General features: G+C 38.2%; 1 protein-coding gene across 1 annotated transcript; it reads right to left on the reverse strand.

Annotated features, from left to right (window-relative positions):
• Positions 1-9,074: 9,074 nt before the first annotated feature.
• LOC121739880 (zinc finger protein 696-like) lies at positions 9,075-16,193 on the reverse strand. The gene is made up of 4 exons (XM_042132473.1): positions 15,921-16,193; positions 11,896-12,015; positions 10,820-10,964; positions 9,075-10,608 (listed from the first exon to the last, which is right to left on the reverse strand). The coding sequence occupies exons 1-4, from the start codon at positions 16,023-16,025 to the stop codon at positions 9,422-9,424; spliced, it is 1,557 nt and encodes a 518-aa protein (XP_041988407.1). The 5' UTR covers positions 16,026-16,193; the 3' UTR covers positions 9,075-9,421.
• Positions 16,194-17,083: the final 890 nt, after the last annotated feature.

Genomic DNA, 17,083 nt, shown 5'->3' on the forward strand with positions numbered 1-17,083 from the left:
GCACAACTTGACAATCGATCAAAAACGGGCTCGTGTCGATTGGTGCAAAAAAATGATAAAAAAATACAACCGTGGTACGTCAAAAGCCGTTTATAATATCTACACAGGTGATGAATCTTGGATCTATGCATATGACCCCGAAACTAAACAACAGTCAACGGTGTGGGTGTTCCAAGATGAGCCGAAACCAACAAAAGTTACTCGTGCAAAAAGTACTTTGAAGCAAATGGTCGCCTGTTTTTTTGGAATTAATGGACATGTGGCTACAGTGCCATTAGAGAATCGTAAAACGGTTAATTCTGAATGGTATACGACCATTTGTTTACCAGAAGTCTTTGAAGAAATAAGAAAGGACAACCGACAACGCAGAATCATATTACATCACGACAATGCTAGCTGTCACACCTCAGCTGAAACAACTCAGTTTTTGGAGGGTCAAAAGATCGAATTGACTGGTCATCCGCCGTACAGCCCTGATTTGGCACCTAACGATTTCTTTTTATTTCCATACGCGAAGAACAAATTACGTGGTCAACGTTTTTCGAGCCGCGAAGAGGCTGTTGATGCGTTCAAAATGCACGTTTTGGAGATACCTCAATCAGAATGGAAAAAGTGCTATGAAAATTGGTTCCAGCGTATGCAAAAGTGTGTCGATCATCGCGGCAAATATTTTGAAAAGCAATAAAACCATATTAAATGATATATGTTTGTTTCTTTTTTTAATTCCGGATACATAAATAGCAGCCCTCGTATAGATCCTACATACGATGGTAATATTTTCAACTTGCGGACTCACCCCTAAAACTTACCCTTAAAATTCAAAGTCGATTTTCTCCCACACCACAGTGATTGAAAATTCTGAAAAAAATTATGCTAGTATACTTATAGATCCTACATACGATGGTAATATTTTCAACTTGCGGACTCACCCCTAAAACTTACCCTTAAAATTCAAAGTCGATTTTCTCCCACACCACAGTGATTGAAAATTCTGAAAAAAATCATGCTAGTATACTTATAGATCCTACATACGATGGTAATATTTTCAACTTGCGGACTCACCCCTAAAACTTACCCTTAAAATTCAAAGTCGATTTTCTCCCACACCACAGTGATTGAAAATTCTAAAAAAAACCGGCCAAGTGCGAGTCGGACTCGCGCACCGAGGGTTCCGTACAAACCTGCAAGGTTTACAAAGTTCGTTCATTACGACAATCGAGTCATAACTATGGTATTTTTATTGCAAAATGAAATTCATAACATTACAATGGGGAAAGATGGAGGAGCATAAATTTAAGACAAAGATCTCTTTATCGTTTAAGTAATAGCTCTACGCGTTCATGAGGAAAAAAGTAATAAGTTTATATTTATTAAAAAATATATATTTTGTAATGTAACTAAAAATTTAAGGTTTTCGGAATTTTTCCTTTATGTGTGCTATAAAACGTTGCTTCATGCCAAATTTCAAGATTCTAGGTCGACTGGAAGTACCCTTTAGGTTTTGATTCCCTTGCGAGTACTTGCGAGTTTCAAAATATGCAGCTTAAATTGCTGTTTCTTTTGATTGCGTTGACATAGAAGTTTGATTTTGTTACAGCTTAAAGGTATTATAGACTTGAGTATTTGGTATGAATTTCAATTTAATACCTCTACGCGTTTATGAGGAAATGGGTAGTAAGTTTAAAATTATTAAAAAAAAAATATTATGTGATGTAACTAAAAATTTATGGTTTTCGTAATTTTTCCTTTATCTATGCTATAAGACGTTGCTTCGTACCAAATTTCAAGATTCTGAGTTCACGGGAAGCACCCTGTAGGTTTTGATTCCCTTGCAAGTGTCGAAAATTTGCGGCATAAACGGCTGTATCTTTTATGTAAATATTATGTTTTTTATTGCAAAGATTCAAGACCTCTTTGATTTGATTGAACATTAAAACCCCTGTCTGTCATTATAATACAGTCTCCTTCTTGACACTAATTATCTATTAAAGGACTTCACTGTATCATATTTTGACGGTCACTTGTTGCTCCGCTGTACCATTGAGAACAATTATCCACCTGGGGTTGGACCTACTAAAAATTTAATAGTATTTTTATTTTTGTATGAGCTAGTATGAATGAGTAGCTCTTTGGGCGCGGTATCTGTAGTATCTGTATCTGTGTATCTGTGTTGATTCTTGAGACCTAAAATAATAATTTTATATTATAAAAACATGTATGGAAACAAACTATGTCTACTTATATATTATGATTTACTTACAAAATATAGTTAAATAATAACATACCTGATAAATACTTATGTTTTGGAAGTCGGAATCATGGAAATGTTTACATTTTTATGGGGCCTAACTTCGGGCCTAAAGTTTTTCCTTATTATAGCTTTCAGCCACATCTTAGCCATATTAGGATCTTTTGGGAATTATAGTGGGCACCTATTTCTTTACAAAACGGGACATCACACATGTGAGGCATGTTATTTATTTAAAATAATCGAAAATTCCCTTTTAATTCCATACACTTTGACAACTACAAGGTGAAAGCTACTATAGCGCCACTTTGACAGTTGCCAACCCCATTACGTTTATTATAATATGGGAACTAATTTTTTGAGCAGTTAGAGATTATATATCTTAATATATATATTTCTTGTGTGCGTGTGTATGTGACTGAACTCCTCCTAAACGACTGGACCAATTTTGATGAAATTTTTTGTGTGTGTTCGTGGAGATTCGAGAATGGTTTAGATTTACAGTTTGGTCTACTGGAAAATGTTTTTTCAATTAATTTCTTATTTATAAGGAGTTGTTGATTTTGGAATGTTTTACATTAGATCCGGCGGACGGCGCTATCATCGCATTCAATATTATTCTATTTCAATTTTAGTTTGTCCTGACAGATGGTGCTATGATTAATTTGAAAAAAAATTTGTTATTCAATTCATGTGCTGATTAAAATATTAAATAAATAACACATAGGCTACAATTTTAACCGACTTTCAAAATGGGGGAGGTGTTATGTTCGTTTTCTTATATTCAACGATTACTCCGCCGTTTGTTAACCGATTTTCAAAATTTTTCTTTTGGTATATAGGGTATCATCCCAATTTGGTATTATATTCAGAAAAGTGGTGATCTGATGAAGGATCCATAAGTAATCGAGGGAACTCCTCAAAACTTATAGCGAAACATATGGTGACTTCGGTTTCGTGAGAAGTATTCTAAGCATATGCTACCAACAAGTAAGATTTTGCACCGAGATATACCTGGTATACCGTGGTTCGGAAGGTGCTGAGAGAATTCCTGATTCTTTATAGATACAAGTTTGGGAGTTTCGGCGTTGTTTTAAGAACAGAAAGCATATGCTACTATGCAAATTACATTCTTCATCATCATCATCATCACTACCATATTAAACCATTTCATAGTCTTTTAGATCGAGACTCGAGTTTGTCAAGCGATAATTAAAAAAAATCTATATCTACCTAATATTATAAACCTGAAGAGTATGTTTGCTTGAACGCGTCAATCTCAGAAACTACAGGTCCGATTTAAAAACTTATCTCAGTGTTAGATAGATCATTTATCGAGTAAGACTCATCATTTATCGAGAAGGTTATATTATATTATTACTCTAAGACTAATACGACAGAAGAAACTCAGGAAAATGTGGGAAAAACGGGGGAAATATTTTTTATGGGAAAATGTACCTACGGATTCTGTAAAATTTCTAATTTACGCGGGCGAAGCCGCGCGGGACATCTAGTATATATATATATATATATATATATATATATATATATATATATATATATATATATATATATACAGTGTGTAACAAAAATAAGTGATAATACTTTAGGGTGTGTACGTGTTCCTTGTAAAGTGTTCACTGTGAAAGTAGCAGCGCTGAAAGACGAAAAAATTTTTTCACTTTTGCATGGGGAAGGGCCCGAGCGTCACGAGTTTCCCCATACAAAAGTGAAAAAAAAAATTTGGTCTTTCAGCGCTGCTACTTTCACAGTGAACTCTCTAAGAGGAAGACGTACACACCCTAAAGTATTATCACTTATTTTTGTTACACCCTGTATATATATATATATATATATATATATATATATATATATATATATATATATATATATATATATATATATATATATATATATATATATATATATAATATACAAGAATTGCTCGTTTAAAGATATAAAATTTATTAAGTAATTTAAAAAAACCCCCGCCAAACAACTTTAAAAAGTAGGTAATAAAATAATATATTTTACTGACATGAAAGATGATAATCCACGCGCGATCAGAATGGGATCGCAATGATAGTTTTGTTTGCTAAAAAAGTAGCGTTAGCAAAATTTTCTGATAGCATTAATTTATAGGTAAGTAATCGACCAATTCTGTACATTAAGACTGGGTTGCACCAACTAACTTTAACTTTAACTAACGACCGGCAGATGGCGTTATTAAGTAACACGAAGTCAATCAGTGTTTGCTATACCGAGCAAAGCTCGGTCATTCCAGGTACTAATTTATGAAGATAAGAAGATGTACTTATATTAAATATTAATATTATAAGGCACTTCTTTAAAGGGGCAGTTGTAAATTGCAGTTTTGGTAAGTTAAAAATTATAAATGGCACGTTTAATAACTAGTTTAGCAGTTAAAACTAAGCAGTAAAGTAAACAAAAATGAGTTGTAAAAAATAATGAAATGGATCATTGAAAACATTATTGAACAGTAAAATAATTAAATGAGCGGTAAAAATTAATGAATGAGCGGTTACGTGGTGGCAGTAACATATCGGAATTTGTCAGTAAGAAATCTCATTCTAAGCAGTTCTTTTAACAATGAGGCGGTAAAATATAATAAAATCGGCCAAGTAGGAGTCGAACTCGCCCATGGAGGGTTCCGTACCATTATAAAGCGAAAGTAAGACGGTCGCCGGCTGCTGCCGCAGCACGCTCGCTTCGCTCGCTCGGCTCCCTCTATGTTGTGGTCTAAGTTCTAACCTAACCTACTCTTGGACTTTCTGGATCGTGTTCCCCCGAACCCCCCTTTGGGAGGGCTGTGCCTTAAACGTATATAAACTACATAATAGAACAAAAGTTCTGATAAATAGTCTAATGCCCTGTTTCTGAAGTTACCAGTTAAACTTTCATTAGCTATTGATACAATAAAGTTATGTATAGGATAAACGTTGGTTATCTGTCACTGCGTTTGAATACGCAATGAACCGTTCACTATCAAAAAGATAAGCAGTACCATAATTTGCCGTTAGATGGGTCTTTTAAAATTTGCTATTTTTAAATTAGGATTATTACTAGTTTTATTTACGAATACGAATATTTACGAATAAGCGAATACTACGAATATTTTATTTAGGGGTAAATAATAAAATAAGCATTGTTTTAGTTATAAATTAATAAAATTGGCTATTTAAATTCGATATTCAATTTTCATGAGATGCACACTGAATAAAAATGCTGCAATTTGCAAAACTTGCAAATCATTTAAGTACTTACCTCTAGTACATATTAAGTAGTTTTCATACAACCACAGTCCACATCACAGAACACAATAATATTTCTAACGGAGAACCAAATCAACATCTGTTTGTACTTTGTAAAGACAAGACTGCCTGCTCTTTCATTTTGTTAGTTTAGTTGCTTTGTTTAGGCCAAACAATGCACTTTTTTGTGTCTTACCACTTGCGAATCGCGTTAGCAAAAATTACACTACCGAATTTAATAAAAAAAACTCGAGTACTTATCTACTCGTTACAAGAAACAAAAAATATACCTATGTTTAAGTACTTTTGAACTATTTTTTACGGTTATAACTTTATAATTTTTAAACTTTATTATTTAACTGTAGATGCGTTATTGAAAACGGCCGTAAGTTTGTAGGTAAGTAAGTACATATGTCGTTGCTATTTAATTATTATTTTGATATATCTGTCAATCAACAATGGTTACAGCAATACACATTATATATATATATATATATATATATATATATATATATATATATATATATATATATATATATATATATATATATATATATATATATATATATATATATATATAATGTGTATTACTGTAACCATTAAATATAAGTATATGTAATTGAAATCTCGGAATCGGCTCCAACGATTTTCATAAAATTTAGTATATAGGGGGTTTGGGGGGCGACAAATCGATCTAGGTAGGAATCATTTTTAGAAAATGTCATTTTCATCGAATACCGAGCAAAGCTCGGTCAAATAGCTAGTTATCATTTATATAGTACTAGCTGTTGCCAGCGACTTCATCCGCGTGGACTTCAGTTTATAGCGCGCGGTGTCAATAAAATTGGTGTCAAAGCTTTTTAAAACCCAGGTACCCCTTAAATCAAAATACCCAAAACAGCCGTGTAGTGTGCACATAATATGATTTTTTTAAAATTAAACTTTTTTATACCTTTTAAAGCTTATTTAGCTTTACACAACTTAGCTGCATAATGCATTACACAACTATAGCTTTGCCCAATAGCCAATACCCATAGGCCATTAAACTATTTAGTATTTATTATTGGTAGACTTGTTTTTGATTTCTATGTTGGTACGTGAGTTATTTAATAACATGTATAACAATCGAAAGAATCGAAATCTTAACTCATCATGGTACCACTTCTTATATAAATACATATGAGCAAGCGATAGCGCGATCTAGGCGACTCTTGGCGCCATCTGTTCCAGTTTTTGGAACTAACTTAATTTGAACAAATTTACGCATAAACACCCCCTTACAACCCCTTTTTCCAGTAAGAAGTAGCCTATGTCCTTTCTCAGACTTTAGACTAACTGTGTACAAAATTTCATTACAATCGGTTCAGTAGTTTTGGCGCTGTTGTTTTTGAATTTGATATCTAATCTAAGTTGGTAGGTGAGTTCTTAGTTAATAACGTGTATAACAATCGAAATAATCAAAAAAACCTAGCTGTACATGGTACCACCTCTTATAGAAATACGCATGAGCAAGCAATAGCGCGATCTAGGGGACTCTTGGCGCCATCTATTTTGAGTTTTTGGAACTAACTTAATTTGACCAAATTTACGCATTTTCAACCCCTTACAACCCCCTTTTCCAGTTAAAAAGTAGCCTATGTCCTTTCTCAGGCTTTAGGCTAAAATTTCATTACAATCGGTTCAGTAGTTTTGGCGTGAAAGCGAGACAGACAGACAGACAGAGATACTTTCGCATTTATAATATTAGTATAGATAGGTACTAGCCGCGACTTCTTCCGCGTGGACTTCAGTTTATAGCGCGCGGTGTCAAAAGCTTTTATAAAAAAAACCCTGGTACCCCTTAAATCAAAACAGCTGTGCACTGTGCACATAATATTTCAATTTTTTTAATGAAACTTTATATTTTATGCCAAATTTTTAAGCTTATTTAGCCTCCCAATTACACAACTTTAACCATAAACTATTTATCATTGATAGGTTTAAGGTCACTGCATAGATAAAGTATTTATTTATTAAATAACGTAAAAAAGAAATAACAATCGAAAAAATCGAAAATCAAATTTAAGATAATACCACCTCTTATAGAAAGACTTTTGGGCAAGCGTTAGCGCGATGTAGGAGACGTACGGCGCCATCTAGGATGAATTTTTGGAACTAACTTAATTTGAACAAATTTACGCATTTTCACCCCCTTACAACGCTTTTTTCCAGTAAAAAAAGTAGCCTATGTCCTTTCTCAGGCTTTAGACTATCTGTATACAAAATTTCATTACAATCGGTTCGGTAGTTTTGGCGTGAAAGCGAGACAGATAGACAGACAGACAGACAGACAGACAGACAGACAGACAGACAGACAGACAGACAGACAGAGATACTTTCGCATTTATAGTTAGTATAGATTATAGTAGTATAGTACATATGTATAGTATTATAGTATATTAAGCATAAGTATTTATACTATTAATATACATATTATATTTTATATATTATACTTTTGCACATCACCTTTTTCCTGTAAACACATCATCTCTATAAAATTTGTTAAGGGGTTGCCTGGAAAAAATTGCTTTTAAGTAATAAGGCCGCCCTTGTATACATGTCTCATTTGTTAAATAATGTAAATTTCACTGTTATGTTTGTGCACAATAAAGTATATTTGTTTGTTTGTTTGTTCCCATCATCAGGTCACCACTTTTGTGAAAATGGGACCAAATTGGAGTGAAACCTAATACAACAAAACAAAAATTTCGAAAATCGGTTCACAAACGGCGGAGTAATCGTTGAACATACAAAAAAAAATCCACAGCCGAACATATAACCTCCTCGTTTTTTGGAAGTCGGTTAAAAATGAAATATTATGTGCACACTGCACATCTGTTTGGATTTAAGGGGTACCAAGGTTTTTTTATAAAAGCTTTTGACATCGCGCGCTATAAACTGAAGTCCACGCGGACGAAGTCGCGGGCAACAGCTAGTCTATTATATAAAAATAAATCGGGTTTTCCTTCCTGACGCTATAACTCCAGAATGCACGAACCAATTTCCACGGTTTTGCATTCGTTGGAAAGGTCTCGGGCTCCGTGAGGTCTATAGAAAAAGAAATTCAGAGCAAATAAAAAGCAAGAAAACAGGAAAAATCATTTTATGGCAAAACAATGTTTGCCAGGACATCTAGTATCTAGATTTTTTTTTTCGTATAATGGTCAACATGTAACATAATAATTTAAATCTATAACATACAATAGAATAGAAAATACTTTATTTGTACAACTTAAAACTAAACTTAAACTTAAAAAACACAATAAAGGAAAAATATGTACAAATAGGCGGTCTTACTGCAGCAGTTTCTGCCAGACAACCTTTAATTTTAAAATACAAAATAAGAGTAAGTATACTTGTTAATAATATTATGACTGAATAATAAATAAGTATATACTACATATAACATAGGTACTACATACAAATAACATGTAATAATAAATAAAAAATATTTATATAAACTACATAAAATTTACACAAATATAATAATATATTTTGAAAGAAAGTATTTATATTATAGACTATTATGACAGATTTAGATAATATTCCTTAATTCGTTTCTTAAAAATATTTATTGTTTGTGACTTTTGGATAGTTTCAGGTAGAGCGTTCCATGGGCGTATAGCAGAAATAGTGAAGGAATAGTCATTATGAGCGGTATTGTGAGAGGGAAAAGCAAGAGTAAGTTTTTTACTCTTGCTTTTACATACGTAACGTACTTCATAAAAAAAATATTACTAAAACAATTTGTATGTTACGACATTTTATAAAAAGAAAATTGGGTTGAGAGTAAAATTGAGTGTAGTAAAAGACGCGTAGTGAATTTGAACACATGGGGGCGGCGCGTGCCGGCGCGGGGCGGTCAGGGCGAGTGCAGGCGCTCGTGCCGCAGCAGGTTGCTGCGCTGCTTGAAGGTGCGGCGACAGACGGAGCAGCAGTAGGGCGTGTCGCCGGTGTGCGTGCGCCGGTGGTTGACGAGGCTGGTCTTGTGCGCGAAGCGGCGCTCGCAGTGGTCGCAGGCGTAGGGCTTGGCGCCCGTGTGAGTGCGCCGGTGCTGGTTGAGGTCGGTCCGGCGGTAGAAGCGGCGCGGGCAGCCGTCGCACGCGTGCGGCGGCTCGCCCCCGTGCGTGCGCTCGTGGTCCACCAGGCACGCTTTGCGCGTGAAGCGCATCCCACACTCGGCACAGCGGTGCGGCTTGACGCCCGTGTGCGTGGCCTCGTGCCGCTGCAGCACGCCGCGCCGGCCGAAGCGCGCGCCGCACCGCCCGCACTCGAAGGGCCGCTCGCCGGTGTGCACGAGCCGGTGCGCGTTGAGCGTGCTGAGCTGCGCGAACGTCGCGGGGCAGAGCTCGCACGAGTAGGGGCGGTCGCCTGTATGCGTGCGCAGGTGCCGCATGTAGTTGCCCTTGTGCGGGAAGGGGCGGTCGCAATGCGCGCACCAGTAGCGGCGCGGCCCCGCGTGCCCGCGCTCGTGCCGCCGCAGGGTGTCGCGCCGCGCGCTGCGGAAGGGGCAGAAGCGGCATGGGAAGGATTCGTCCCCGCCCCCTGCGGCCGGGCCGGGCGTGGAGCTCGTCTCCGCGATATTACGTTCGCCGCTCGCTGCGTCCTCGGCTGCTGTCGCTGTGTCACACTCGCTCGCTCCATTCCCGGCCGCACTCGGCCCGTAGACCGCAGTCGCCTCGTCGACCGCACTCGGCCCGTAGACCGCAGTCGCCTCGTCGACCGCACTCGGCTCGTCGCCCGCGCTTCCTCTGTCTACCGCGTGCGACGCGTCTCTGTCGTCTGTAGCGACTCTCCCGACGTCGACCGGAGCGGCGCTCACCTCCGGCAGTACATTGACGCACGTAGTAGATTCGGTAATAATGTGTGCCACTGATTCGGAAGCGACGTCTGTCCGCTGTCGCTTTCGCGCTGCTCTAGTGGTCGGTCTGTCCGCGTGCGTCGGCGGGCGCGGGGTGGCCGGGCGCGGGGCGGGCCCGGCGACGGGGGCACCGGCGTCGGACGCCGACCGTCGCGATGAGGCCCCGTTGTCTCCACGTGCATCCGCATCTGTAAGCCGTGACAGAGAGAAAATAAGATCGGGACACATTATATCATAAGCAACAATGTATTTAAATGGATGGAGATTCGAGGTAGTGCTCTTTGTGCGCAAGTCTGACTCGCACTTGGCCGATTCAAAATTTTTTATGTGTGCTGAGAGTTGAAACATAATATTACTATGTTTATTAGGAATAAAGTTTTCTATGCTGGAGGCTATCACCTTCAGCCGGCTCCTCCTTGACGGGCCCGTCCTCCCCGCCCCCCGCGCCCCCCGCACACGCACGCACCGGCGCCACATCCACGTCCGCTACGCGACACCAGCTGAGCTCCACCAGAGATTTGTGAGTTTCAATACATTTCTCAAACTGTAAATCCGAATAATAATATTATGGTGACTTGCTGTTTAATTTTGAGGTCTAACAAGGGTTGAAGAGGTTGGGATTCTGCTGAATCGTTTGACATAAATACCGTGAATAAAATACTTAAATACAGTCTCAGTGACACCAACATCACACACACTCGTATAACGTATTGGAGATAAACTCTAAGGGCCAACCCACACGTACCACAACCACACGACATCGCAACGACAAAATGTCGTCGAGCAGTGGTTACGTGTGAATGGTGTCGCCAGGGCCCCCGCTACCATATGTGCAATGTGTGCAATGCCCACGGGCGCCATCCTCTAGGGGCGCCAAATCACCATCTTTAGGGGCGCCAATACCAAGGACCCAAAAAATTTGCCTAAAGGGGGCGCCAAAATCCTTTTTTGCACACAGACGCCAGTAGCCCTTACGGAGGCCCTGGGTGTCGCTGCAGCTTTTTGTAATTGCGTTGTGGTACCGACAAAATGCCGACGTGGTTGCGTTGTCGCCAGTGGTTGCGATGTGGTTACGCACGAAAGTCAATGAAACGGAGGGGGGACTGTCATTGCATCGACGCAACGTTGTGGTTGCGATGTGGTCGGTATCTGATAAGTGACAAGTGGTCGACAAAATGTGGTATGTGTGAATGGTCCAGTTCATTTACAATACGAAATATACGCCCAAGCACGTGGTGTGGTTGTGGTTGTCGTGTGGTTGTGGTATGTGTGGGTTGGCCCCAACTTGAGTTGTTTGATGTTTGCGTGACATATAATATGTATCTATTTGTTTTGTTTTTTTAAAATAAAAGTTTTATGCTCCCTGATGATCACGAGAATATCTATTATTCTCGTGATCATCAGGGTGCATAAAACTTTTATTTAAAAAAAACAATAGAAACACAAAAGTTCAACCAGCAATGATAGACATGAACCTTGTTAGTGTTGAAATTGGCCAGCAGGTGTTGTGTCCTTTTGGCCAGTTGCCGCAACTGGTGAGCGTGTCGGAGCCTCGTGTGGCAGATGAAGCATAGCCGGTGACTGTCACTCTTAATCTGGAAACCGATCTTATCATCTCCACAAACTGTATGGATGTTGTATGAATGTTACAATATAACAGTTTGATGTAATTAAAGAAACTAGTTCTAGACTCTCTAATCTGCAACCTTACAACACTAGTTGGCTAGTGTCGTAACTCGTAAGGTTGCATATGAAACTCCTAATATACTCTTTATTTTAAAAAAGAATGGGAAAGGGGATACCTATAACAGTAACTAAATTATATAAAACTAGCTGTTGCCCGCGACTTCGTCCGCGTAAACTTTAGTTATGTTTCTATATGAATTTCAAGGAGTCCCGTCGATTTCTCATGGATCGCATCATCAGATCACCACTTTTGTGATCATGTTACCGAAATCGGGCTTCACCTTATACAACAACAAAAAAATTTTGAAAATCGGTCCACAAATGGCATAGTTGTCCGAGAACAAATACAAAAAAATAGTAAAATATATCATCCTCCTTTTCGGAAGTCGGTTAAAAAGTAGCCTAAGTTATTCCTTACTACATCAGCTATCTGCCAAAAAAAGTCCCGTTAAAATCGCTCCAGCCATTTCGGAGATTAGCCGGAACAAACAGACAGACAAACAGACAGACAAAAATTGCAAAAAATGTTGTTTTGGTGTATGTAGCGTATATACATTCATATGCATGTAGTAAAAAACGGTTCTTTCAATATTACAAATTAGGGTTGCTGAGGATTCCTCTTCCTCTTCCTCATAATGAGGAAGTTCCGCAATAATTTGGGTTCCTCAACCGTTACCGCATCCTCATAAATAAAAATACAAAAATCCTCTTCCGCTATCGCTTCCTCAAAATTTAGGAGGAATTTATGAGGAATTTCACTGCGCATTCGCGTCGCGTTACGCGTATCCAATCATGGCAACGCACACGCCAGAGCGCGATGCCGGACCGAACGGGCGCTGCTGTTCCTTGTTCCTTGTCTCTCTCGCCACCCGCGCTGGTCCTTGCTTGTTTGTTTTAATTTTATTGACATAATATAGCAAGCGTTGTTTTGTTTACGCGTGTACGCACTACGCAGCTACGTACGCAGTGCGAATAATCTAATAATTTGATTTCTATCGAAAACCGAAATGATACCGAAGTGTCGTGCTATATCAGGGGTTCCCAGACTTTTTTGTCCACTGCCCACTTTGAGAACAAAATATGTTTTAGTGCCCCCATTGTTTCACCTACTTTCTTTTCCTAATTTAAATTAAGGGGCTTTTGCCCCTTAATTTGTCGGTAATATTAGCCACCACAGCCTCTACAAAACGCCGCCATTTTTTCTGAGTCCCACACTGCCCCCCTTTAGATCTTCAGCGCCCACAAGGGGGCGTAATCACCCACATTGGGAAACGCTGTACTATATGGACGTACTTCCTCTTCCGCTTCCTCATCCGCATCCTCTTCCTCAAAAAAATATCCTCTTCCTCATCCGCATCCTCTAAATTTGCGCGTGAGAATTCCTCTTCCTCCTCCTCTTCCTCATAATCACTTCCTCAACAACCCTATTACAAATAGACACTCCAATTTTATTTATATGTATAGATGTATAGATTATAATAAAAAAAATTGACACGCTAAGACTAATGGGAGCGAAGAAGTAGAGGAAAATGTGGAAAAACGGGTGGACTAATTAATTGTCTGTGAATTTATATCTATTTCTAATATACACGGGCGAAGCCGCGCGGAACGTCTAGTATATTATAAATCTATTGTGTCTGCGATTCCCATGATCGAGGTAATAATCTATACTATCTATACTAATATTATAAATGCGAAAGTATCTCTGTCTGTCTGTCTGTCTCGCTTTCACGCCAAAACTACCGAACCGATTGTAATGAAATTTTGTACATAGATAGTCTAAAACCTGAGAAAGGACATAGGCTACTTTTTAACTGGAAAAAAGAGTTGTAAGGGGGTAAAAATCCGTAAATTTGTTCAAATTAAGTTACTTCCAAAAATACATAATAGATGGCGCCGTGCCGTCTCCTACATCGCGCTGACGCTTGCGCAAAAGTCTTTCTATAAGAGGTGGTATCATCTTACATTCGATTTTCGGTTTTTTCGATTATCATTTCTTTATTTACTTTATTAAATTATAACTTTGTACTTTATCTATGCAGTGATGAGTGACGTAACCTTAAACCTATCAATGATAAATAGTTTATGGGTGAAGTTGTGTAATTGGGGGGCTAAATATACTTTAAAATTTGGCATAAATAAAGTTTAATTTCAAAAAATTAAATAAGTTATGTGCACACTGCACAGCTGTTTTTGGGTGTTTTGATTTAAGGGTACCAGGGATTTTTTATAAAAGCTTTTGACACCAATTTTGTTGTTTGAACATCGCGCGCTATAAACTGAGGTCCACGCGGACGAAGTCGTGGGCAACAGCTAGTAATTAATATTTACGTGGACTCTCCGGGCGAGCACACCCGCGCGGCGCGCCTTGACAACACCCAATTCGCAACGTGCAGCAGAAATCGTAATATTTTAATTTCGCCATAACATTAAAACCAAACGTCCAATTTTAATCATTCAAAGACCAAATATTATCTACATTAACTGTACTTAGTAATGAAATAATTTATTTTGATAAGAATTAATGCTATGAGTAAAATAAAGGCATTTAAATGTAGTCCAAAAACATTTCAAGATATTTTAATAAAAAATGGTTATTGTGCCTCACTCAACATAGATAGGTTTAGTGTGTCGCGGACTTTTTTGTAGATATTTAAAAGATCTACAATTACTTAGAACATTTTATGGTTCTATCTTTTATAGTTTAGGCAGCGTACGCGAAAAAAGTAACATTTCTGGTTGATTTTTTACACCTTGCGTCCGAAAATCCCAAATATCTTACGGAACCCAACTTTTTTCCAAAATAAAATTTAGCCTATGTTCAGCAGAATTAATGTAGGATTCCAATGGTAAAAGAATATTTCAAATCGGTCCAGTGGTTTCGGAGCCTATTCAAGACAAACAAACAATCAAATCTTTCCTCTTTATAATAGTAGTGTAGACAAGACATTACGCGCGGCTTCGCCCGCGTAAATAAGATATTTCACAGACAAATTAGTCCACAAAAAATAGCCTATGATCCTTCACATGGTCTACTTCTTATCTGACTCAAAATAACAGAAAAATTGCTCTAGTAGTTTGTGAGATAAGCCCTTTCAAATAATTTCCCCCGTTTCTTTTCCTCTATTACTTCGTTCCTATTAATTGTAGCGTGTTAAAATATAGCCTATATCCTTCCTCGATTAATTGGCTATCTATCAAATCAGAACAGTAGTTCCTGAGATCAGCGCATTCAAACAAACAAACAAACTAACTAACAAACTCTTCAGCTTTATAATATATTAGTATAGATATGCAATTTATGTTAATTTTGTAACAATATTAAGTCAATGAAAATGCTGCCGAACCCACTTTAGCAATCCCTTCTTTGAATTTGTTAGTAATAATAGCTCCCAAACCGGTTTCCAACTGGGCCGGAAACCAGGCCAGCTACACAGGAGTAATTTTATAGTGCCCAAGAGTGAGCGCAGTACACAAGAGCACTCTCTATTGCTTTACTCTCATAATCCAGTGGGACGGACGACCGACACGACTGGCGATAGATCAGGCACAGGTCCAACTTTTTACATGCCCATCCGACGCATGGATCATCTTGTCAGACAATCAGGTGATCAGCCTGCATTGTCCTAACCAAACTTGGAAATAACATGTTTCCAACGCGGGAATCGAACCCACAACCTCCGAGTCAAGAGCCGCGCTCACGGAGGCGTTCAAATACGAATTTGTTAGTACTGTGTATTGCCCCCGGGAACAGGGTCGGCGGTCGACAGTGTGTGTCAGTGAGGCCATGACGTGGGTCGACACAGATACGCACCTTGAAGTCGGTGATCTTCTCGTAGACGTGGAGCAGCTGGGAGCGCGCGATGTCGAGGGTGCGCCGGTCCACCGCCAGGCACAGCAGGCACGTTCCGATGTGCATGCTTTCCTATACGCTTTCTTTTCGCTGCTAACCCGTGCCGTACTCTCCGAACCGAAAGTAACCGAAAGTGTGATGTTTCACTATAAACATAACCTCTATCGACTCGGAAATCTATTTATGGAGCGACAACAAAAAAATTATAAAAACAAACTGGTTAAGCAGCGTAAGATAAAATTATAACATTATTAAAATTTAAAACTATTACAAAAAACCACCAAAAAACCTTTTTCCATGTTTTGATTTGAAAAATAATGTTTGCGGATTGACTGGGATTGACTCAGGGTGACCATATTTAAATTACAGATCCTGCCAAACTTTGGTCAAAAAACTGCCAAATCCTGCCAAAGCCTGTAGTAAAAAAAGGCCAAATACTGCCATTTTTATTTACTGTTGTTTTAAAATAAGTAAAAATACACATATAATATTATAATGCATTTTTTATAAGATTAAACATTCGCATCGTCTTCTTCCATTTTTTCATCTTTATACATAGATTTGTTCATGCGATTCAAAATTTATTTTGTAGGTTTGAAGGAAAATTTGCAATCACTATGCTCACCATTCATGCAACATAGATGCAACATGTTTGTTTATAAAATCGGCCAAGTGCGAGTCGGGCTTGCTCACGCCTTCCGTACCGTAACAGAGAGAAATCGTAAAGTACTTAGGCAAAAAATTGTGTTTTTTATGGGATCAAATATTTATTTTATTAAAATTTTATTATTATTAATAATTAAATTACAAATATAATTAAGGATTTTGTGAAAATTTAAACCACCTTACTAATAAACGGTGTATAAGCTTTGAATAGTTACTAGCTATTTGACCGAGCTTTGCTCGGTATTCGATAAAACACGAATAAAATAACATTTTCTAAAAATGATTCCTAGCTAGATCGATTTATCGCCCCCGAAACCCCCTATATACTAAATTTCATGAAAATCGTTGGAGCCGATTCTGAGATTCCAATTATATATTTACAAGAATTGCTCGTTTAATAAGCTTTGAATAGTTATACAGGGTCAATGTGTTGAATGTTCAATCCAATTAAAAATGTC

The sequence above is a fragment of the Aricia agestis genome, chromosome 2 (assembly GCF_905147365.1).
Source record: "Aricia agestis chromosome 2, ilAriAges1.1, whole genome shotgun sequence".
NCBI classification, from domain to species: Eukaryota; Metazoa; Arthropoda; class Insecta; order Lepidoptera; family Lycaenidae; genus Aricia; species Aricia agestis.